The sequence below is a fragment of the Piliocolobus tephrosceles genome, chromosome 14, assembly GCF_002776525.5.
Source record: "Piliocolobus tephrosceles isolate RC106 chromosome 14, ASM277652v3, whole genome shotgun sequence".
Lineage (NCBI taxonomy): Eukaryota > Metazoa > Chordata > Mammalia > Primates > Cercopithecidae > Piliocolobus > Piliocolobus tephrosceles.
Genome location: NC_045447.1, coordinates 90,542,326 through 90,567,717, shown reverse-complemented (window position 1 = coordinate 90,567,717; position 25,392 = coordinate 90,542,326). Strand labels below are relative to the sequence as shown.

General features: G+C 40.8%; 1 protein-coding gene across 10 annotated transcripts in view; it reads right to left on the bottom strand.

The window, feature by feature from the left end:
• GCNT1 (glucosaminyl (N-acetyl) transferase 1) overlaps positions 1-25,392 on the bottom strand; it is a 203,491-nt gene that overhangs the window by 136,302 nt on the left and 41,797 nt on the right. For 8 of the 10 annotated variants that reach the window (XR_002731832.3, XR_002731831.3, XR_002731830.3 and 5 more), the window contains exon 2: positions 10,382-10,527. Coding sequence is in view for 2 of the 10 variants with exons in the window: in XM_023213319.2 (XP_023069087.1) it covers positions 7,442-8,728 (1,287 nt within the window). In the remaining 8 variants the exon portion in view is untranslated. Of the gene's footprint in view, positions 1-6,853; positions 8,854-10,381; positions 10,528-25,392 lie in introns of those variants that run through there. The other 2 variants (XM_023213319.2, XM_023213318.1) reach the window with 1 other exon arrangement.

Genomic DNA, 25,392 nt, shown 5'->3' with positions numbered 1-25,392 from the left:
ACATACCTGTGGTCTAAGCTACTCTGGAGGCTGAGGTGGGAGAATGGCTGGAGCCCAGAAAGTCCAGGCTGCAGTGAGCTGTGATCATGTCACTGTACTCCAGCCTGGGCAATGGAGTGAGATCCTGTCTCAAAAATAAAGAGAAGATGTGCTGCATTCACAGCAGGCCAGGGTCTGGGGAAGAAGGTAGATGGTTAAAATGGTAAAATAGAGATGAATGGATCAGAGAAAAACAGTTTTTCAAGCCGTTTATTATGGATTCGTGCCTTTCTTTGCTCTTTTGTAAATTGGGCCAATTTTTTGTTAGTGCCCATCCCCAGGGTTGTTACGGAGTGAAAGGAAGTAATACACGCAAAGTGCTTAGAACATGCAGTAAGTAAATGCTCAACAAATGCCAGCTGTTGTCACGATGAGCTCAGTGGGCTTTGAGGAACATACTTAAAGGAGGATTCTCCTCTGAGTGAAGGGGCATGAAAAGCTGTCGTGAAGAGAAAATACATCTTCTTTGCATCAAATCAAATAAGGGAATTCTAACTGGGCCAGGAAGCGTTTACTAATGAGTCTAATGGCAAAGGAAGTAAATTATAAACACCCAATAACATTTAAACCAGTGATAGTGGCATCCGTGTTTTGCAGAAATTAAAACAAAACAAACAATACCGGTTTCTGTATCTTCATCTTAAAGGTCAATAAACCTTCATATGAAATGCACGAAATTATCTAGTTAAACAAGATCCTCCTCCTGCACCCATACTGCTCATCCAAGTTACTCCCGCAGTCAGATGTTCAGATGGAGGCTGCTGGAGAGTATGAATCTTCTCGAGTCCTCCTGCTGAAAGGCAACGTATGTTTCCCACTGGCATGCAGCTCAAGGAATCAGGCCATTCTCACCTAACAAGTGATTAAATCAACATGTATTGGGTATCAGAAAATGAAATTCCATAGATACTTTCCAAGGAGCTAGAGGCAAAACTGCTGCCAATCTAATCATCCTCAGCTCTTGTAGTCAGATGGACAGTGACAGCGGCCTATAGGATTGGTTATTCTGGCTACTGCTGCAAAAGGTTCTCTTCACTGTGGGTACACAATGGGACGATCTTACAACGTTAAGCAGAGTATAGGGCCTTGACATGGCTAAGCACTAACTGTGACATGTAAAACACTCCTGTCAGTAGGTGAGTGGAGAGAAAGCATGGCTCCTTCCTCCCCTAAATAAAGTCTGGGGCTGGGGAGCATGACTCCCTAAGGCAAACCATATGTGGAAAAAGCTCCAAATACATATTTGGCAACAATTTTATGGAGTTGGAAGGAGTCATTCTCAAAATATGTAGATGTGACTTCAGGAAATTCTGAATGCTCCTTTCTGTTCAATACTTTCATAATTGAGATCACATTATATGTAGTCTTATTTCTCAATATAGTCTCTCAAGTATCAAGGATATTTTTAAAAAACCAAACACCAAAACTGTTAATTTGATACAGAAAAATTTTCTTTTAATTTGAATCATCTTTACAGAATTACAATTTTTCATATTAGCCATTTCTATTTCTTATTGCACTTCTATGAATTGTTACATCCTTTGCTCATTTTTCTCTTGGAGTCTTCATGTTTAAAAAAATATGTTAGTATGAGGTAGTTGTGGGGAGTGACTATAAAGGATACAGGGTTCCTTTTTGGGGTGATGAAGAGGTTCTAAAATTGATTATGGGCCAGGTGTGGTGGCTCATGCTTGTAATCCCAACACTTTGGGAGGCTGAGGTGGGAGAATCGCTTGAGCTGAGGAGTTTGAGACCAGCCTGGGCTTCATAGTGAGAACCGTCTCCATATTTAAAATAAAAATAAAATGGATTGTGGTAATGGTTATAATAAAAACCACTCAGATATACACTTTAAATGGGTAAACTGTATAATATGTGAATTATCTCAATAAAACTGGTTTTAAATATGAGTATAAATCATTTCCATATTAAGGTATTAAGCCTCCTTCTTCCAAAGTCTGTAGGTAAATGTTCTAATCTCATTTGCCTTTTACTTTCTCATATTCAGAAGATATATATTTTTAGTTAAATGTATAATCTGCTCCTTAATGAATCCTCCTATTGCCTTTATTTGGAAAATTCAGTCACATCCAAAGATAGTCACTAATACGTTCTTCTGGCTTATTTTCATTTTTCACCTGGATTTTGGTGTACATTATAAAGCCATAATCTAGTATTCTCCAGAAGTTTACCTTCCTTATGTTCCTAGGATTTTTTGGAATATTTTATTTATACTCACATCTATTTCGGGGCTACTACTGCATTGGTCTAAGAGGTCAAATGTAAACTATTAGTACATTTTCAATATTTTTTAGCTGTGAAATATGGTTTTATATCTAGTATCTCAAGACGTCATTACTTTCCTTTCAAAATATTCCTGTTCTTGCACATCCTTCAGATGAAATTTAGAATACTCTCAAGCCATTGAGAACATTAATTGACTTGCATTCAGTTAATTCACAAATAGAAGAAATGTTTAAAATATTTCATTTTAGGGCTGGGCACGGTGGCTCACACCTGCAATCCCAGCACTTTGGGATGCCAAGGTGGGCAGATCAACCAAGGTCAGGAGGTTGAGACCAACCTGACCAACATGGAGAAACCCCGTTTCTACTAAAAATACAAAATTAGCCAGGCGTGGTGGCACATGTCTGTAATCTCAGCTACTTGGGAGGCTGAGGCAGGAGAATCGCTTGAACCCAGGAGGCGGAAGTTGTGGTGAGCTGAGATCATGCCATTGCACTCCAGCCTGGGCAACAAGAGTGAAACTCCGTCTCAAAAAAAAAAAATCCATTCAGCTAGGAGCACTGTATTTTTCCATCTATACAGGTCTTCTGTTATCTTCGTATAGTTCCTGCACACATGCTCAGTTTGTCTATAAATGTGACAAAGCTTGTTGCCACAATGAATGGTGATATACTACAATTATATATTAAAGCGATCTTTGTCTTTGACTTTTGGATATCTGGAAGTTTTTGCTAATTTTATATTAATTCTAAGATGAGATTCCCAGGCTTTCTACTTGGACCATTATATCATCTGCAATAATAACAACAGTTTTTTCTTTCCCAATAGTTGTAATTCATTTCTAGTTTGGGTCTTACTGCCTTAAAAAATTGTATCAATATTCTGATGACAAGCCCTGAAAACATTAAAGCACATATTAAAAACAAAATCTTTCACAAGCAGGCTTATAAGGGATATGTAAAGCTTTAAAGCTATAGAGAAAAATCTGAAATTCATCAATGTTGCCACTTTCTAGAATCTGTTTCATCTAACTTAGGGCTCTTAAAGAGCACCCGGAAGTGTTTAATAGATCCGGTGTGACAATATTTGGAGCAGGCACTCAATATTGGGGACATGGGGTCCCCTTTCCCTCAGCTGTGCCCATCACATTCAAACCAACAACAGGTGATAGCTCCTATTAATCTTTGCTACTAACTGGAAAACTGTTCTCTTTCTTCAGTAGACACAGTTGAAGTGTCTAATGTCCTAGAATGCAATACTGGCCATTCTTCTAAAGCCTCCCAGTAATCTTTTTGCATAATCTGTGTTAGTTTTTGACATACTCTCTTCCCCTCTGACATTTGTGCCTTGAGAATGAATCTTACTTTTAATCACTACTTGCATACAGTAATTTGTTACAAAGTACATCAACTACCAAATTTAACATTTGAGTGCTGGTTGCTAACAGAAAAAGGAATAAAAAATTTGTGCAGACAAGGCCTTGGTTTCTGAATGGCTGATTTTAATGGTGATATGACTGATTCTAACTGCATTCCATCACACCCACATTCAAAAGAGTAAAACTTACGGTGACCACGTTTATCATGAAATAGTATTGCATTTATTTTAAACTGATGGTACCCAACTTACTTAAAAATCCTAAGAGGCTTAACAGTTTTTCAACTTTACCACAGTGCACAAGTGATATGCATTCAGTAGAAATCATACTTTGAGTACCTATACAATCATTTTTTTTTCACTTTCAGGACAGTATTCAGTAAATAACATGAGCTATTCAACACTTTATTATAAAATAGGCTTTGTGTTAAATGGTTTTGCCCAACTGCAGGCTAAATGTTCTGAGAACATTTAAGGTAGGCTAGGCTAAGTTATGATTTCAAGTTAGAGATATTAAATTCACTTTCAATATGATATTTTCAAATTATAACAGGTTTACTGGGACCTACCCACATCGTAAGTTGAGGAGTATCTCTATTTAATATAGTGAGAAATTATTTTTATTTTTCTGAACAACTGAAAAAGTCCAATTCAATCGACCCTACAGAGGAAACGAACTGAAACATGGCCTCTTCTTACCCAAATCACTACAAAAGAAAACCTACTTGTTATTTAAGTGAACTGTACTGAATAAATGACATAAATATATGTTTAGAAACAACAACGCTCCATTTTCAAGGCTGAGTGGCTATTTACTGAGTTCTGGGAAGAGCTTCAGTAACTGCCTGTAAAATAAAGAACAATTTTTATTAACTCTTGTCCTTAGTAAGAAAGATATAAATCTTGATGCAATACTCATTAACTAGAATCCTTCCATTACAAAATTTTTGTTCATTTATGTTTAAGGACTTTTTGTTAGTTTGTTTGTTTTTGGAGATAAGAGTTTCACTGTCACCCAGACTGGAGTGGTGGTGGGATCTCAGCTCACTGCAACCTCCACCTCCTGGGTTCAAGAGATTCTCCTGCCTCAACCTCCCGGGATTACAGGTGCAAACCTGGTTAACTTTTTTTTTTTTTTTTTTTTCCTATTTTCAGTAGAGATGGGGTTTCATCATGTTGACCAGGCTGGTCTTGAAATCCTGAAGATTACAGTGTGAGTCACTGTGCCTGGCCATGTGGACCTTGGAGATACAGACTCTAAAATCCTATTTTTACATTTGTGATGAAGAAAAAAATCCCTCAAAACCTGTCAATTTAAATATAAATCAGATGTAGTCACACATAGTAAACGTGCTAAGATAAATAACTTTGCATATTTGTCATTTTCAGAAATTTTAATTACCAATTTTGCTAAGTTCAAAAATACATACGACATAAAGCAAACAGGGCACAATGTTAACACCAGGTGAGGGTTATATGGTGTTTACTACTGTTTTACTTTTGCTGTAGATTTGCAATTTTTCAAAATAAAAAATGAAAAAATGTTTATAAGACAAAGTGTATGTCACTGAGTATCACTAGTTTTAGAGTTAGAAAGTGCCCTGTCGGCTGGGCGCCGTGGCTCAAGCCTGTAATCCCAGCACTTTGGGAGGCCGAGATGGGCGGATCACGAGGTCACGAGATCGAGACCACCCTGGCTAACACGGTGAAACCCCGTCTCTACTAAAAAATACAAAAAACTAGCCGGGCGAGGTGGCGGGCGCCTGCAGTCCCAGCTACTCGGGAGGCTGAGGCAGGAGAATGGCGTAAACCCGGGAGGCGGAGCTTGCAGTGAGCTGAATCCGGCCACTGCACTCCAGCCTGGGCAACAGAGCAAAACTCCATCTCAAAAAAAAAAAAAAAAAATAGTGCCCTGTCTTATAGGTAAAAACTTTTCTGCTAAGAGAAGCATGGGAGAAATATTTGACATGCATTAAAGGAAAAAACTGGTTTAGAAGCCAATAAAGAGAGAACACACTGCATGTACCGCCCTCATCAATATTATCTCTCGAGTTTTCAAAACATGTTCCTCTTGCCCAACAGACTCCCATGCTAATCATGCAAAAACACAGCAATCCACCAACTTCCACGTTTACAAATGATAATAAAAGTTTAAAAACATCTCTCTCAATAAGATGAAAATGTTTTCTGACTTTGAGGAATAAAACAGGTTTTCTCAGTTGAATGCCTTAAAACTGTCTAATACTCTGAATTTCTCACGTACTATTTAATTTGGCTATATTTTAAAAATACAGCACATGATTTTAATTCTTGTTTTAAGTCTAATGCTAAATGACAAAGCCTCACAGTTCCTGGCAGCTTGTTTGCTGAACAGTATCAACACGGCAAAATTATAAGAACTGCTTTTTAAGATTTGAAGGTACTTTGAGATGTGAGACAGCATTAGAGCAACCCCAAATTGTCTGTCTTATGGTGAAAATGGAAAGAGTAAAAATTGTATGCTGTGAATGATACCAAAAACTAAAAAAATTCTGTCCCAAACCTAAAGTTCCCTTCCCAGGCCTTCCAATAGGCCACGTGGAATGACCGCACACTTCTTTCCTCCTCACGGAAGGTTGAGAAAGGAGGAAACTTACAACCAGGGGCAGGTAATGGGAAGACCCAAGGATAGGGCCAAGTCCTTTCAAATGAAGACACAGGTGACAGTGGGAAAAACAATCCTGGGAGGTTGGACGCAAGTAGACTCAATGAGCGACAGCTTTAATTTTGGGGATGGTGTCAATGCTGGTTTTTACACTCATCACTGGCATCAGAAATGGTTTAAATACATTCCTTTTCTCCTCCCTCCCACTCCCCAGCCCCTCAAACCTATATCATCCTTTCCGTCTTAGTTTTCTGTACTAATTACTGGCAGTCAGATTGCAGAGACAATAATTTAGGGTCCAGTGAAAGTAAATTTTTACACAGCTTGATAGCAGTCTGGGGAGACTGAGGAAAGGAAGATAGAGGCAAATCTCTAGAAAAATGGAGTGTTTCTCTTTGTAGAAACTATAATTTTTTTTTAAAAAGGTGTCTTAACTTTGCTAATAACCTAAGATGATTTGTAGAAATTAACTAAAGTAGAAATTGTCATTTTTTGGTTTTTGAAAATGTGTGCATTGTTGCAAGCAAAAATAACACAAAAACAATGTTAAATCAAGCCCATTTTAAGCTCCCTGAGATGACATACAGAGACAAACTACACAGTACAGTATTAGAGCAGAAAATAAATTATTTACAAAAATCACTTATAGTAAAATCAAATTTCCATTTCAACAAATATAACATCAGATTAACTGTATCCTTGATTATTTTTTGCTGTTAAGTTTATTCATACCAGAAAAATGGTCACATTTAAAATTCTCGAAATAGTTTTGGCACAGGTCACATCTTCTCATTTGCTAAGTCCCTGAGCACTTTGAACAGGCTGACTTTATGCACGGGCCTCTTCCCCATCCACCCTGGTCCCCTCTTTCCAGAATGCCTTGCTACCTGCTCTGGCCTCAAGGCTACCTTTACCCCTCCCATCATTAACTCTAGATGAGCATTTAATGTTATCACCTTTCTAGCTAATGGTGCTCTGCAGAAACCGTGCAGCTTCTCTGACAAGAAGATCTAGAGTCCCCGCCCCAGAGAGGAGCTCATACCATCTTCCCGATGCTCACTGACAAGGAAGGGGAAACAGATAAGGGTACGTTTTGTGTATCCTTCTTGTTATTCATAAAGTTGCCTGCAATGGTCAGTGTTTTAATGTCTCCAAAGCTTTATGCCTCAAATGCTCATCCAAACACTGGATGGCAAAGAGGTCAACATCCACGTCAAACTTATTGGCAAACAAGTGGTGGTTGCGCAGCATCCAGTTCAAGTCACCAGCTCCAAAAATGCACACCGAGCGCACGTGGACCCCATCGCAGGGAGGGTAGGGGGCACCCTTGGAAACATCACCCTCAAAGTATTGCCACTTGACAAACCTGGCAACTGCTTGCATGTCAGACAAATCGTACTTATGGCTGGCAGAAAGTGAGCCCGGGACTTCAGGAATCCTCTGGATGGTGGCCCAGAGATACTCATCAGGGCTGTATGTGTCTTGCGCCCACTCCATAAACTTTTGGAGTTTTTCATTCTGTAGTACATACCCCACATACTCCCTACTGACCACAAAGTAGGCACTGCCAGAAAAAAGAGGTGTTTCGAGCGGAGGAAGCATTTTGACAGTCCCTGTGTTTGTCAGCTTTCCATTAATGACCTCATACCGCTTTTTCCACCTTTCTTCTTTATGGGATGGCATCCTCTCCGTTTCCAGGCTGTTTTCTCCCATTAACAACTTCAGCTTCCTGACAATTTCTAGGTTGGTTTTAATAGGAAAATCCATACCACAAAGATTTATCAAGTACTTCCAGTTTGCACTCATTGCATAGAGGTCCTTCATGCAGTTAAGGTCAGCCTGAACCCGGCTCCACGATGCATAAACCACACTCTCCAATCGGCTGGCCACAAAGACATTACTGAAACAGGAAGCGATGCCCGTCACTGCAGCTAAATAGGAATGCTCGGATTTTGTGTCCACATGAATGCAATAGAAATTCTGAGGCATATAGATGGCCCTCAGCAGCCTGTCAAGCATTTCAATCTTGTGATGAACCACTATAGAATATGCTATTGGAAACTCTGCCTCTTCTTTACTAAGGGGTTCTACAATATATTTGCGTCTCTTGATGAAAGAAGTACAGTCCCTGGTCATGTTTATATAGTCGTCAGGTGTCCACCGAGGGCGCTTTTTAAATTTCACTGTTAGGATCTCAAGCTTTACCTTTTGGATTTCATTTACATCACCCTGTAAAACTTTGGTGCAATTAATATCACTACTAGGATTCTCCCCAGCAAGCTCCAAGTGTCTGACACTTACAAATTCGGGCTTTTGATGAATCCTTAAAACGGAGAAGGTGATTAGGGAAAAAATAAGAACCACAAAGTAGTATTTAGTGGGATAAGAAAAAAGTCTTCTTCGCAGCAACTTCCTCAGCATTTCAAACAATAATCAGGGATTTTCGTTGTGAAGGGCAGTCTTCTATGCTCCAAGCACCAGTGATTTTTTCCTCCGTTGTGACCTTGAAGGTTGTCAGTTTGCATTTATCAGAGCTGCAACGGCATCTTGAAATGAAGAACAGCACCGAAATAAAAGAAGCAATTATAAATATATATATATATATATATATGCATGTATGTATGTATGTATGTATGTATGTAGAGAGAGACAGAGAGTTTCACAATAAATCTTCTCAGGCTCAAAAACTGTCCTCTTTGCTATGAGGTCAGGTTTAAAACAAAAACAAAGTGGCTGAATCAGAGGAAAAGTGTTAGTAGTACAGGAAGCTCACAGTCTCTAGTATTTATACCACAGATTGAAAAAGAAAACAAAAGAAAAAACAAACTCCAAATCCCAGTACCTGGATGCACTACAATATCTAACAACAGGTATTTTACCTCTCTGGTATGTTGAGGTGCAAAACCATAGTTGGAGACCTAGGTAATAATGATTGAACAGTCTATAGTTAGTCAGTTTCTGACACTGTGCCAGAATTAGCACCCCTTGTCTTGAAATCGTTAGTAATTTAAGTTCCTCCTGACATCTTTTAATGTCCATTAGCTGGTGTCAGCAGCCCTAAAAGAGATCAGATCCATTCTGCTTTTTGCTGATTTAGGATTTGGGGCATACTTAGGGAGAAGTTTGGAAATGGTTGTCACTTTCTTTTTTTGAGACAGAGTCTTGCCCTGTCGCCCAGGCTGGAGTGCAGTGGCGATCTCGGGTCACTGCAAGCTCCGCCTCCCGGGTTCACGCCATTCTCCTGCCTCAGCCTCCTGAGTAGCTGGGACTACAGGCACCCACCACAACGCCCGGCTAATTTTTTATTTTTATTTTTATGTTTAGTAGAGACGGGGTTTCACCGTGTTAGCCAGGATGGTCTCGATCTCCTGACCTTATGATCCGCCCGCCTTGGCCTCCCAAAGTGCTGGGATTACAGGCGTGAGCCACTGTGCCTGGCCGGAAATGGTTGTGACTTCTAAGAATCTTTGGAGGAAGGGCAAGTCAATGGAATTTTCAAACTGGATTGAAAAGGCTCAGATGAAACCAGGCCCAATTTTGGACTGGTTTCACAGTGAGTTTGGTTGGTTTCACAGTGAGTTTAGTTCCATGCCAGACACTACAAGAAAACAAAATATTCATAATCCAAAAGAGAGATACAGCTTGTGTTTTCTGCATTAGTTATAACAGACTGTAATAACTAAGTCTTGCAGAAAACAATCGTGTATACAAATTGTAATTTATGACAGACCTTCATCTATATTCAAATTTTAGGAACACAACCCACTTTTACTATGTAAAATGCTTACAAACATTAAATAGCTTTGTTTTCAAAAATCAATTTTATAACTTGGCAATTGGTTCTACAGCTGATAAGCGCTGCTGTTCTAAAAAAAGAAAGCCAAATACTACCAATTTGACCATTATAAATCTGTTTATAACAAGATTTCTAGAGATTTGACACTAGTTTTTAACGCCAGAAACTTAACTATTTCATTAGGAAATGAGTTGTGAATAGTAATAATACAAATAAAAATGAATAAATGACCATCATTAATATAAAATAATGTTAAGAAAAGTATTTAGACTTTTTACCATTTAAAAGTAAGGACAGTCTGAATCACTTAGTGCTGATTCCAGGTGACATCCTGTCCCATTCTGAGCACTTCGCCTGCTGTCAGGTGTATTAAATGTCCAGGCATCCAGCGATAATGATGTGTTCCATGAGGCTTTAAAGAAATCTGTGAAATTAAAAAACAATGTGTGAAGGGATACATATGAACATATAGTATTCACACACTCAGAAAATATGTTGGTGAACTAATCCTACATGTTTACTTTTTTTTCTCAAAATTATGGGTGGTTAACTTTCCTCTTTTAAAATTTCCTTCCCTCTAGTCTTACTTATTTTTCTAATTCTATGTTTGTGGATTGCTAAAGATTTGAAAACATCCTGAAATTTAGGTTAAGTTCTTTGAAAGAAAACTCTAGCAGCATTTCCCTTAATGCATACCAAGGAACAGTTTAGTGGTGCAGTATGATTAGAAAATCCAACATATCCTTTCCCCCACTGTGAAGATTCCCAATGCTCACTGACAAATTAATGACAATCCTGCAGCTGAATTTGCTGCTCATCTCATTTTCTTCTAACAATCTTGATCACCACCCCGCTCCACACCTCTACGAGAAAGCGACCATGGGGAGCTTCTGTAACAATACATAAGAATTTCAACCACTAAAATATCAAAACACTACACAAAGTATGCCTTTAAGTAATTCCTGCCCCTTACAGGTTCAAGGCATGTAAGGAAATCTCCATGGAATCATCAGCAGACCACTAACTAACCGAGAGAGACTTGAGTGGGTCTCACATAACAAAGAATATAAACTTCAGACAACTGATGGAGGAAAGTCACTAAACAAACAAATAACAAAAACAACAAACCCTGGTCAGGGTGGGTAGGGGTAGAGGTCTGATTTCCATGGTGGACACACTATAAACTATCCTGTTTCAACAAAAAAAAAAATTACAAGGCATGCAAAGAAACACAAAAGGCTGGTCCACTTACAGGGGGTGGAACAAACAAAGCAGTCAATAAAAATGTCCCCAAGGAAGCCCAGGCATTGGATTTAATAAATACTTGAAATCAGCTCTTATAAGTATGTTCATAGAACTAAATAACTGAAAGAAAGCATGAGAATGGTATCTAACCAAATGGAGAAATTCAATGTAATGTACAACACAAAGAGTGAACCCTTAATAATAATAATGTATATAACAAGTTTGGGGAGGTAGAAAAATAGTTGAAAAAATAATGTATCAATAATTAATAATAATGCATAAATACTAGCTTAATTGTAAAAAATGTACCACACTAATTTAAAATATTAATAACAGAAGAAACAGTGAGGGGGTAAGTGGAAACTCTCTGTATTTTCTGTGTAATTTTTCTGTAAACATAAAACTGCTCTAAAAATAGTCTATTAATATTGAAACAAAAATTAATTTGCACATCCAAGAAGTTCAATGAGCTGCTAAGAGAATAAACTCAGATACCCTCACCTAGACACTTCAAAATCAAACTGCTGAAAGGACAAAATATTTTGAAAATGGTACAGAAAAGTGATTATACAACAAATCCTGAAAATGATTAACAACTTCAAATAAAAAACAATGGAGACCAGAAGACAGTGAGCGACATATTCAACGTGCAGAAAGAAAGACTGTTGGCTAGGTGTGGTGGCTCATGGCTGTAATCCCAGCACTTTGGGAGGCTGAGGCAGGTGGATCACTTGAGGTCAGGAGTTTGAGACCAGCCTGGTCAACCTGGTGAAACCCTGTCTCTTACTAAAAATACAAAAATTAGCCAGGCATAGTGGTGCATGCCTGTTATCCCAGCTACTCCAGAGGCAGAGACAGGAGAATCGCTTGAACCTGGGTGGTGGAAGTTGCAGTGGGCCAGGATCATGCCACTGCACTTCAGCCTGGGCAACAGAGGAAAACTCCATCTCTAAAAAAAAGGACTGCTAACCAAAAATTCCATAATGAGCAAAATCATTCAAAACAATGAGAAATTAGGATACTCCCAGATAAATAAAACAAATACAATTTATCACTAGCAGCCTTACCCTTCAAGAAATACTAAATGAAGATATTCAGGTAGAAATGAAAAGATTCTAGACAGCAACTCAAATCCACATGAAAAAATAGAAAGCAGCAGTAAAAGTATATATATATACACACCTTATACATATGCATAAAGTAAATATATACAAAGTATATATATAAAGTAAATATATATAAAGTATGTATTTATAGGCAAATTTATAGTATGAATGTAATGTTCTTCGTAATTCTCTTCTCATCTGATTTATAGCTACATTAATTTATGATGACAAAACTGTGTTGACAGGCTTATAATGTGTACATTACATATATATATATATATATATTTTTATTTTTTTTTTTTTTTTTTTGAGATGGATTTTGCTCTTGTTGCCCATGCTGGAGTGCAGTGGTGCAATCTTGGCTCAGTGCCAAGATTGAACCAGCTCCCAGGTTCAAGCAATTCTGCTTCAGCCTCCTGAGCGGCTGAGATTACAGGCACTCGCCATCACAGCTGGCTAATTTTTGTATTTTTAGTAGAGACGGGGTTTCATCATGTTGGCCAGGCTGGTCTGGAACTCCTGACCTCAGCTGATCTGCCTGCCTTGGCCTCCTAAAGTGCTGGGATTACAGGGGTGAGCCACTGTGCCCGGCCCTAATGTATTTTTTTATCTCACTGAATGGATAAATTGGAACCATCATAAATTGCTAGTAGAAATGTAAATGCTTGGTGAAGCTGCTTTAGAATGTTTGGTCAGTCCACAGAAAATTAAAACTAGAGTTACCATATGACCTAGCTGTTCCACTAGTAGGTATATACCCAAGAGAAATGAAAACATATTTTCATGCAAAAACTTGTATACAAATGTTCATAATGGCATTATTACTAACTAAAATAGTGGAAGCAAGCCAAATGACCATGAACTGAAGAACTGATAAACAAAATGTGGCATATCCATAAAATGGTATATTATATGGGTATAATAAGAAATGAAGGTCTCACACATGTTCCATACAATGTACATGAAGAACCTAGAAAACATTAGGTTAAGTAACACTCATTTACTATATAATTCTGTTTATATTAAGTGTCCAGAAAAAGCAAATCCATATAGACAGAAAGTAGATGAGTGTCTGCCAGGGGCTGGGGACATGGGGGAATGGCAATGACTGCTGGTAGGTACAAAGGTTTCCTTTGAAAGTTCTCTAAGTAGATAGTGGAGATTGATGTAGAACTTTGTGAATATATTGCATACTTTAAAAGGGTAAACATTATGGTATGTGAATATCTCAATAAAGCTACTATTAGAATAATAACAATAAAGTTCCCCATAGTAAACAGATTTTAAGTTAGAAATTGTGATACCACTGAGTTTCAGGTTTTTTTTTAAACCAGGAGAACTAGAATCATCTTAAACAGGATTTCACAGAATGTGGGTACATGAAAGGGTCACCCCAAAATCCATATGGAAAATACAAAGTTCAGAACCAAACACTTGGATCTCACCTCAAAAAAGCACAGGTCTTTACCACTGTCGTCTACATCCTAAACAGCCAACATGCTTTGAAAAATACTTTTAACAACGTAAAATCACTAGTTTTGGGTTTTAATAAGATGAATAAGTTTGTTTTTTTTTTGAGTCGGAGTCTCGCTCTGTCACCCAGGCTGGAGTGCAGTGGCCGGATCTCAGCTCACTGCAAGCTCCGCCTCCCGGGTTTACGCCATTCTCCTGACTCAGCCTCCCGAGCAGCTGGGACTACAGGAGCCCGCCACCACGCCCGGCTGGTTTTTTGTATATTTTAGTAGAGACGGGGTTTCACCGTGTTAGCCAGGATGGTCTTGATCTCCTGACCTCGTGATTCGCCCGTCTCGGCCTCCCAAAGTGCTGGGATTACAGGCTTGAGCCACCGCGCCCGGCCTAAGATGGATAAGTTTCTATAAAGGAGGTAAATATATGAGAAAACAGTGTCTATAAAGGAGGTAAATATGTGAGAAAGCATTATTTTATTAATAATGCTTTTGATTTTGTCTATTTATCATCAGGGTGAATAGAAAAGTCAAATCATTAAGAGGAATTGTAATTAACCCACCTACGTTCAAGACATAGAACGTTTTCTTAAGTAAAACTCGGTTAAGAATCAGAAGGGTGAAAGGAAAATGAGATTTCATAGCCAAAGAGATTTCCAAGAAGAGAAGTTTAAAGGGAAGTAAAAATATGCACATGCTATACTATTTTAATGCAATTTTAATTACCAAAAATTACTTAGTTTAAGCACACCCACACAAGGAATGAATAACAAAATAATTAAATAACAGAAATGTGGCCATGGGTAGTTAACACTGCTCAGCCCAATGTTCCTTCACCTTTATATTTCACTCAGGAAGTATACTCACTGAAGAATATCTGGTGGGATATGCCAGTGAGGGCAACTACAGAAGAGTAAGAAACATTCTAAATGACAAAAGCTCACGAATTCTGGGAAAGTAAGAAAAACGCAAGTCCCAAACCACACTAAGCCTCGCTTGCTCAAGGCCTACACAACCCAACAACTGTCCTGGGGCATGTCCTGAAGAAGGTCCCTCATTGCACACTGGTCCTTTCCTGGAAGACGAGACTTCCTTATGGACACCACCCTATATAATTTTAAGTAGAACACATAACCTAAGAAGAAATGCAAAATGAAATAATTCCACTGTGAGTAGGAACAGAGGAAAGCCAGTACCTGAAAGCAATGGTTCTTGGTATGTGACTTTTAAGACCAAGAAGTACAAGAATACTAAATTCTAAGAATACTGAAAATAAATACTGACCTGTTATACGGTCAATAAGAAGGAAAGCTAGTCAAGGAAGGGAACAAGAAGATAGGCATCGCATGCCCCTAAGGTGATGATATGGTCACTAAAAGTGTTCCAACACAAAGAGAGTAAGCACCGCCATATAGAAAGGGTGCCACTGAGTGCTTAATGGAGTGGGAAGACAGACAAAATGACCTCAGGGAGAGGGAGACAGGAGGCAGGAATCAAACTGGAAAAGCAGATGGATGAGAGGAAACTGAAAAAGCAGATGCACAAATCCCAGGCTGACAGGTGGGAAAGAACAGACCAGCTCTATTTACACTGCAGGATCTTCAAAGGGTGCAGGAGCTGGTGCTGGTTGCACAGATCCCTCTGAAGCGGGGCTGCGGGAGTGATGGAGGAGTAGTGTTGCTTTGTTTTTTGTTTTTTTGTTTTGTTTAAAGTATCCACTAGTAGCTGTTTACAAAGCATCTGGGTTTCTACCTCAAACTTGGCAAAGACCCACCCAAGATGTAGTCTCTGCAGAGGCTCTCCCTTCCAGGGCACACCAGGCCTAATGGAAAGCAGTTCCCATCCAGAAAACAGTGGGACCCAGGCACAGTGAATATCCTTCTCCATTTCCAGCTTGCTTATCCCTAGTAGTTCCCAGAACTTTGATTGTCAGCCCAGAGCAGGAATTTTTTTTTTTTTTTAATGGGGAATCCAACCATGCCAAGAGAAAGAAGGCTTAAATATCTTGCTTAAATTAGGAGTTTCCCAAATGGTCAAAGGAAACATACTGTTTAGAGAGAAGAAAACTACCACTAACATCCTCAGGATATAGAAAACTACCACTAACATCCTCAGGATGTTAAAAAATATGTTAAAGTTGTATATATAAAGTTAAAAATATGTTAAAATTAAAATATATAAAGTTAAAAATATGTTTAAAAAAATTAACGAGGTACAATATATTTTCTGAAGACAGCCAGGCCAACATTTTCACCCAACATTTTCTTCTGCTATATGACCTTGCCACTCCCCAACCAAGAAGTAGTCAAATCCCCTCCCTCTTGAATTTAAGAGGCCTTATTGAGAGGTGAAGTCAGCGGGACTTCCTGGGTCGAGGATTATAAATGCACCAATCAGTGCTCTGTGTCTAGCTAGAGGATTGTAAATGCACCAATCAGCCTTCTGTAAAAACGGACCAATCAGCACTGTGTAAAATGGACCAATCAGCATTCTGTAAAATGGACCAATCAGCAGGACATGGGTGGGGCCAAATAAGGGAATAAATGCTGGCCACCCAAGCCAGCAGCAGCAACCAGTTCTGGTCCCCTTCGATGCTGTGGAAGCTTTGTTCTTTCACTCTTCACAATAAATATTGCTGTTGCTCACTCTTTGGGTCCACACCACCTTTAAGAGCTGTAACACTCACCGCAAAGGTCCACGGCTTCACTCATGAAGTCAGTGAGACCACGAACCCACTGGAAAGAAGAAACTCTGGACACAGCTGAAGGAGCAAACTCCGGACACATCATCTTTAAGAGCTGTAACACTCACCACGAAGGTCCACGGCTTTATTCTTGAAGTCAGCAAGACCAAGAACTCACCAGAAGGAACCAATCCTGGATGCATCTTGGTGACCACGAAGGGACCATCATCAAGTGGTGAATACCATTGGACCCCTTTCGCTTGCTATTCTGTCCTATTTTTCCTTAGAATTCGGGGGCTAAATACCAGGCACCTGTTGGCCAGTTAGAAGTGACTAGCGCGGCCGCCAGACTAAAGATATGGGTGTCAGGTTTCCTGGGAAAGGGCTCTCTAACAACCTTCGACTCTTCAGAGTTGGGAGCATTGGTTTGCCTGGAACCAGCTTCCACTTTTCCTATACTTCCAGGCTGAGCCAAGGGGCGACAGAGAGGAAAGCCATTCAGCTGCGGGGTCCTGACAGAGAGTTGGTTGACCCTGCAGCCATGAGCGGAACTCTCCAAGTCACATTACCCAAGTAAGACTCGCCCATCTATCCTATCTATCCTGACCCTTGCCTCCTGAGTCCTAACGCCTGTCAGACAAACTTCTTCTCACCTCTCTTCTCCGAGACTAGTCCCTCTTCTAAAAACCACTCTCTGTCTCTGGTGCTTTTCTAGTTTCTCCTCTAAGAATGGAGCTGGGCGACATGACTTCTCCCCTTTCTAGGTCCCATGACAGCCATCTTGCTATTACTCACCTTTGGGCCCTGTATTTTTAACCTCCTTGTCAAATTTGTTTCCTCTAGGATTGAGGCCATCAAGTTACAGATGGTCTTACAAATGGAACCCCAAATGAGCTCAACTAACAACTTCTACTGAGGACCTCTGGACCAACCTTCTGGCCCTACAACTGGCCTAAAGAGTTCCCCTCTGGAGGACACTACAACTGCAGGGCCCCTTCTTCACCCCTATCCAGCAGGGAGTAGATAGAGTGATCATCACCCAATTCCCAACAGCAGTTGGGGTGTCCTGCTTAGAGGGGGAATTGAGAGGTGAAGCCAGCTGAACTTCCTACGTTAAGTGGGCAGTTGGAGAACTTTTCTGTCTAGCTAGAGGATTGTAAACACACTAATCAGTGCTCTGTGTCTAGCTAGAGGATTGTAAATGCACCAATCAGTATTCTGTAAAACTGGACAAATCAGTACTGTGTAAAATGTACCAATCAGCACTCTGTTAAATGGACCAATCAGCAGGACACGGGTAGAGCCCAATAAGGGAATAAAAGCTGGACACCTGAGCCAGCAGCGGCAACTCGCTCGGGTCCCCTTCCATGCTGTGCAAGCTTTGTTCTTTCGCTCTTCACAATAAATCTTGCTGCTGCTCACTCTTTGGGTCCTCACTACCTTTAAGAGCTGTAATACTCATTGCGAAGGTGTGCAGCTTCATTCTTGAAGTTATAGTGAGACCAAGAACCCACCGGAAGGAACCAACTCCGGACACATTATGATTATGGTTTGACCAATAGAGTTTGGCAGAAGAAATGCTATGTGACCATCAAGGTCAGGTCATGTAAAACCATGCAGCTTCCACCCAGTTGTCTTGAAAAATGTGCTCTCTAGGCAGAAGCTCCCTTTTAGAACCAGCTTCCATGCTGTAAGAAGCCACATGGAGACCAGACATAGGTACTCAAGTCAACTGTTCCAGCTAAGCCCTGTCTTCAAGTCATCCCAGCCCAGATGTCAGACATGCGAGTGAAGAAGCCATCAGATGACTACAGCCCCTAGTCACTCCAGTCTTCACTGAGTTCTTGACCAACAGAATGTGTGAGCAAAAAAATAAAATGATATTGTTGTATCTTACTACATTTGAAGTGGTTTGCCTCACAGCAATAGATGACTAGAACAAACAGGAAACCACGTAAATAGAACAAATAGTAAATAAAAAGAGCCCTTGAAAATTATTAACATGATAGCAAACATGAAAAACTTGGCCAGGTGTGGTGGCTGGGCTGGGCACAGTGGCTCACACCTGTAATCCCAGCACTTTGGTAGGACAAGGCGGACAGATCACCCAAAGTCAGGAGTTTGGGACCAGTCTGGCCAACATGATGAAACCCTGTTTCTACTAACAAAATTAGCTGGGCATGATGGTGTGTGCCTGTAATCCCAGCTACTTAGGAGGCTGAGACAGTACAATCGCTTGAACCCAGGAGGAAGAGGTTGTAGTGAGCCAAGAGTGTGCCATTGCACTCCTGCCTGAGCAACAGAGCAAGACTCCAGCTAAAAAGAAAAAGAGAAACTAAATAGAAGGGTTGGAAGATAAAGTGAAAAACACTCTCAGGGAGTAGAGCAAATAGACAAACTGAGGGATGAGAAAATAAGAGAAAACATACAGTCATTTAGAGAACCAGATCAGAGACCCACCATATGAATAACAAGAGCTCCAGAAAAAGAAAACAGAAGAAAAAGAAAAATGGAAGGACGTCGTCAACTAAATAGACTATTTCCCAAAATGAAAGGATGGTTTCTAGATTGCAAAATCTCCTAGGGTATCAGCACAGTGGATGACAACAGACCCACACCAAGATGTATTCATTAATCATGAAATATCAGAACAATGGGAGGAAGAATACTGCATACACTTTCAGGGGAGGGGGGAAACTAACTCGCATAAAATGGATTCAGAAGCAGAATGTCTTCACCCTTCACAAAAACCAGCCACAGAAACCAGGAGACAATGGAGTAATGCCTTAAAGGTGCTAAAGAAAACAATCCCAGCTAAGAATTCTCATAATCAGATAAACTAATCAAAATAAGGGTAAAGCTGGATGTGGTGGCTAATGCCTGTAATCCCAGCATTTTGGGAGGCAGACGAAGGTGGATTACTTGAGGTGAGGAGTTTGAGACCAGCCTAGCCAAGATGGTGAAACCCTATTTCTACTAAAAATACAAAAAGAATTAGCCAGGCATGGTGGCACACACCTGTAATCCCAGATACTTGGGAAGCTGAGGCAGGAAAATCACTTGAACCTGGGATGCAGAGGTTTGCAGTGAGGCAAGATTGTGCCACTGCACTCCAGCCTAAGGGGGACAGGGAGACTCCATCTCAAAAAAAAAAAAAAAAAGTAAGGGTAAATAAACATATATTAAGACAGGCAAGGTATCAAAATATATACTTTTAAGTACCTTTCCTCAGAAAGCTACTGGAGAATGAGTTATATTCAATAATTATTAGCCAGGTGCCATGGCTCATGCCTCTGATCCTAGCACTTTGGGATGTGGAGGCAGGTGGATCGCCTGAACCCAGGAGTTCAAGACCAGCCTGGGCAACATGGAGAGACCCTGTCTCTACAAAAAATATGAAATTATCTGCATGTGGTGGTGTGCACCTGTAGTCCCAGCTACTCAGGGGGCTGAGGTGGGAGGATCACCTGAGCCCAGGAGGTCAAGGCTGCAGTAAGCCATGATCGTGCCACCGCACTCCAGCCTGGGCAACAGGAGTGAGACCCTGTCTCAAATATATATATATGTATTATTAACCAAGAAAGGAGAGGACGTTAGTAAGAATCAGAAAGGAGATCTAACCGAAGAGGAAAGAAAAGGGAATCCCCAGGTCAAGGAACATCTTGGCCATATAACAAGCCAACAGACAACCACAGCAGACTGGAACCAGTCAGAAGGCCCTGGGAGAGATCTTCAAGAAGACAAAACTGGCCGGGCGTGGTGGCTCACGCCTACATATGCACGTAAGCATATGCACACATCTATGCATAAGCAAACCGCTGATGGATAAACCTGGGTCACCAACCTACTGACCTTCAGCAGCAGGAGGCATGGTCTAAGTTCATTTGGCTTCTAGTCCCAGTGAATACTTTTCAATTTCACTGACTCCCCAAGGACTATTGTTCTGTGTCCCAGAGGCTGCTGTGACTGGAGCAAAATACCAACTACTGTGTTTGATGTCAAAGCCATGCCAGTTATCTCGAAGGACTATGACCCAAGTGAGGGAGCCCAAATGCCACCCAAGGCAGGTCAAGGGAAGGAGCAGGAAGCAGATAAGATTTCAAGGCAAAGGCCTTGCCATTCAGGGTGGGCTTCTTTCTGGCCAATTGCACTTTTATAGCCTCATCTCATCTCAGGGTATTTGGTCTCTGTCCCCACCACACCCTTGCCCTGCTTGGAGGGTAGTCGCTGACACCTGACTGCTGTCTGTGCCTCCCTGCAGTGAGCTGCTTAATTCTTCTGTGGTCTCACACTGAACAAACAGCTGAGACCCTAACTGTGGCTGGCCATGAGGAACCAGCCAAGTTCTTCTGCTAAAAATTTAGATCTACTGTCTTTTTTTTTTTTTAATTTTTGTTTTTAGTAGAGATGAGGGTCTCACCATTGTTGCCAGGCTGGTCTCGAACTCCTGACCGCAAGTGATCCACCCACCTCTGCCTTCCAAAGCGCTGGGATTGTAGGCATGAGCCACCGTACCCAGCCCTATTCCTTCTTCTGACTGCCAGAGAACAGTTCTGTTTCTATTTCCCCACACTTGCAGGGACTGAAGATATCTAAAAGCATACTCTGTTTAAGATAAAGTGATAATAAGCAATTTTTCAAAAAAGCCTAAGTCCCTCAAACACAAAGAATATAACTGAAGTAATAGCATCAAAAATTTGAAAGCTAGAGGCAGTGAATAATAACTGCCCACTGCACTCCAGCCTGGGCAACGGAGTGAGATCTCAGAAAGCTGAATCCTAAAGCAGACTATGGGGAAAACTGACACCGTGCAATTTACAGCCCACCTTCTGCTGAAGGGTAGACTAAAATAGAGCAATGCTTTCCAAATTCTGAAGGAAAACTATTTTCAATTTGGAATTCTAAGTAGCCAACCAAGCTATTGGTAGAATGTGATGTAACAGAAAGGCATTTTTATACCAGTAAAGTCACATGCACCTTTCTCAGCAGGTTACTATGAGAAGCATGCCACTAAAAGATGAAATTCACCAGCAACTGTAAGAGCATTAACATCACTAACCTGGAGTGCTTAATATGCTCTGGAACTCTTCTAAATGACTTACCTGTATTAACATATAGAATCTTCAGGAGAATGCTACATAGAAAGTATTATTTTCCAGATGAGGAAACTGAGGCATAAAGAGGTTAAATAGCTCTTCCAGCATCACATGGCTAGTAAGAAGAGCTAGGCTTCACATCCACATAATCTGGCCCCCAAGTTTGTGCTCTACTGTCCATTAAGAAAGAGACAGGATCCAGCCAGGCACAGCAGCTCATGCCTATAATCCCAGCATTTTGGGAGGTTGAGGCAGGCAGATCACTTGAGGTCTGGAGTTCGAGGCCAGCCTGGTCAACATGGTGAAACCTCATCTCTACTGAAAATACAAAAATTACCCAGATGTGGTGGCATGCATCTGTAATCCCAGCTACTTGGGAGGCTGAGGCAGGAGAATCGCTTGAACCTGGGAGGCGAAGGTTGCAGTGAGCGAGATTGAGCCACTGCACTTCAGCCTGGGTGACAGCAGTGAGACTTTGTCTCAAACAAAAACAAAAAAAAAAGGAAGAGACAGGATCCAGTAATCAAGGGACCCAATATACATGAGAGGCAACAGAAGTCCTAAGATTACAAAGGGAGAGCCCAAGATGATGGTTGTGTGGGAGTACTAGGAAGAAACCAGTCCTTAATTAAAGCAAGTGAACAGCTCCAGAAAACATTTGAGATGAAACAGAGAACCCCTGCTGTAAATTAATGGATTTAGAGAAGACTTTGTTAACTAAGGTAGAGTTCAGAATTAAATAAGTAAAATGCAGGCAAGGTGCGGTAGCTCACACCTGTAATCCCAGCACTTTGGGAGGCCCAGGCAAGCTGATGACTTGAGGTCAGGAGTTCAAGGTCAGGCTGGCCAACACGGCAAAACCCTGTCTCTACTAACAAAAACTTAGCCGACTGTGGTGGCATGCACCTATAATCCCAGGTGCTTGGGAGGCTAAGGCACAATAATCGCTTGAACCTGGGAGGTGGAGGTTGCAGTTAGCTGAGACAGCACCACTGCACTCCAGCCTGGGTGATGGAGTGAGACTCCATCTCCAAAAAACGTAAAAGTGCATATAATAAACAAACAATATAAAAAAATACCACTGAGTACAAGTGAGTAAAATATGCCAACAAGTACGTACAATAAAATAAATCATGGTCGGGTGTGGTAGCTCATGCCAGTAATCCCAGCACTTTGGGAGACTGAGGTGGGCAGATCATGAGGTCAGGAGTTTGAGACCAGCCTGGCCAACACGGTGAAACCCCATCTTTACTAAAAACACAAAAATTAGCCGGGTGTGGTGGCGCGCATCTGTAGTCCCAGCTACTCAGGAGGCTGAGGTAGGAGAATCACTTGAATCTGGGAGGCAGAGGTTGCAGTGAGCCAAAAGGGTGCCACCACACGCCAGCCTTGACAACAGAGTGAGACTCTTATCTCAGGAAAAAAAAAGCAATCATGGTATGCTAGGCTGAGTTTATACATGGTTATAATAATATAAACATTGAGTTGTGGTCAAACAAAAAGCATGACAATATACAGAGTGTCTCAAAACTATTTTCATAATAATACTAGGCCATTCTGCAACCTTTTCACTCCCTCTGTGTTATATACAGTGCAGTTTTCCAGGGGCTACATGATGTGTTTGTTCTCAACAGAGTAAGTGCAGAAGTATCATAATTCAGGTATTTTCTATTAAGCCAAACAGTAAAAGAGATTTGCAAAAATACAGAAACACTGTTATTCTTCTAACTTTTCTAAAAAGATTTTCACAAGAAATTACTTATGTTAAAATAAAGGGCTTATTGTTATTTTCACAGAAGTACTACTTAAGATTTTTGTTACTTCTTTTTTTTTTTAAGACAGGGTCTCACTCTGTCACCCAGTCTGTAGTACAATGTCACGATCTTGGCTCACTGCAGCCTCAAACTCCTGGGTTCAGGTGATCCTTCCACCTTAGCCTCTCAAGTAGCTGCAACCACAGGTGCACCCAACTGGTTTCTTTCTTTTTTTTTTTTTTTTGTAGAGATAGGGTCTCACTATGATGCCCAAGCTGGTCTCAAACTTGGTCTTGAATTCCTGGCCTCAACCAATCCTCCTGCCTTGGCCTCCCAAAGTACTAGGATTACAGGCATGAGCCACTATGTCCAGCCTCAGTTTTACTTTCTAATAGAATACATACCAATAGATATAACCCACATAAACAAAAGCTCTTTGTGATCCTCAGTGATTTTTTAGAGTATAAACAGTGCTGAAATAAAAAAGTTTTCAGGCCAGGCATGGTGGCACACACTTATGATCCCAGCTACTCACAAGGTTGAGGTGGGAAGATCACTTGAGCCCAGGAGTTCCAGATCAGCCTGGAACAACCTGAATCAACATAGCAAGACCCCATCTCATATTTAAAAATACATACACACGACAAAAAGTTTTTCAGAATCATTGACTTTGGGGATGAGAGACAGCCAGGAAATGAGTCCAAGTGTGGTGGAGGGTTTTGGTTGAAAGAGAATTAAACCCTCCTTAATGGTCAGGTGGGGTGGCTCGTGTCTGTTATCCCAGCACTTTGGGAGGCTGAGGTTGGAGGATCATTTGAGCCCAAGAGTTTGAGACTAGCCTAAGCAAAATGGTGAGATACCATCTCTACAAAAACAAGAAAAATTCAAAAATTAGCTGGGTGTGGTGGTGCACGCCTGTAGACCCAGCTCTACTCAGAAGGCTGAGATGGGAGGATCACTTGAGCACAGGAGTTCGAGGCTACGGTGAACTACAATTGCACCACTGTACTCTAGACTGGGTGGCAGAGAAAGACCCTGTCTCTATTAAAACAAACAACAACAACAAAAAAACCCTCTTTAATAGTAGAAAGAACTTAAAGCTGAATAATTTAGAAACTGTATAAGCATTATTATTTAGAGATATGAAAATGCCCAACTAAAGAAATCTGTAAAAAGTTGAAAATGGTTATCTTCAGGGCTATGCAGCAGAGAATGTTAGCCAGTAGTCACATGCAACTATTGAGCACTTGAAATGAGCCTAGTCTCAACAAATAATTTTTATTTTAATTAATTACATTTTAAAACTTGAAGCAGTATAAAATCTTTCCCTTAAACACATTACTGTTTTGGTAGGACTATCTTTCACTTTAACGACCACATCATGTAAGATACTATTATTACATCGTAACAGAAATATTAGACACATGTATCATTTCAATATTTCACTAATAATTTTATATTGTTTACATATTAACATTATAAAGTTCTGATATGCCAAAGATAATATACTGTTAATTTGGCCAGGTGCAGTGGCTCACACCTGTAATCCCAGCACCTTGTGAAACTGAGGCAGGAGGATCACTTGAGTCCAGGAGTTCGAGACCAGCCTGAGCAACACAGTGAGGCCCCCATCTCTTTTTTTTTTTTTTTTTTTTTTTGAGGCGGAGTCTCGCTCTGTGGCCCGGACTGGAGTGCAGTGGCCGGATCTCAGCTCACTGCAAGCTCTGCCTCCCGGGTTTATGCCATTCTCCTGCCTCAGCCTCCGGAGTAGCTGGGACTACAGGCGCCCGCCACCTCGCCCGGCTAGTTTTTTTTGTATTTTTAGTAGAGACGGGGTTTCACCGTGTTAGCCAGGATGGTCTCGATCTCCTGACCTCGTGATCCGCCCGTCTCGGCCTCCCAAAGTGCTGGGATTACAGGCTTGAGCCACCGCGCCCGG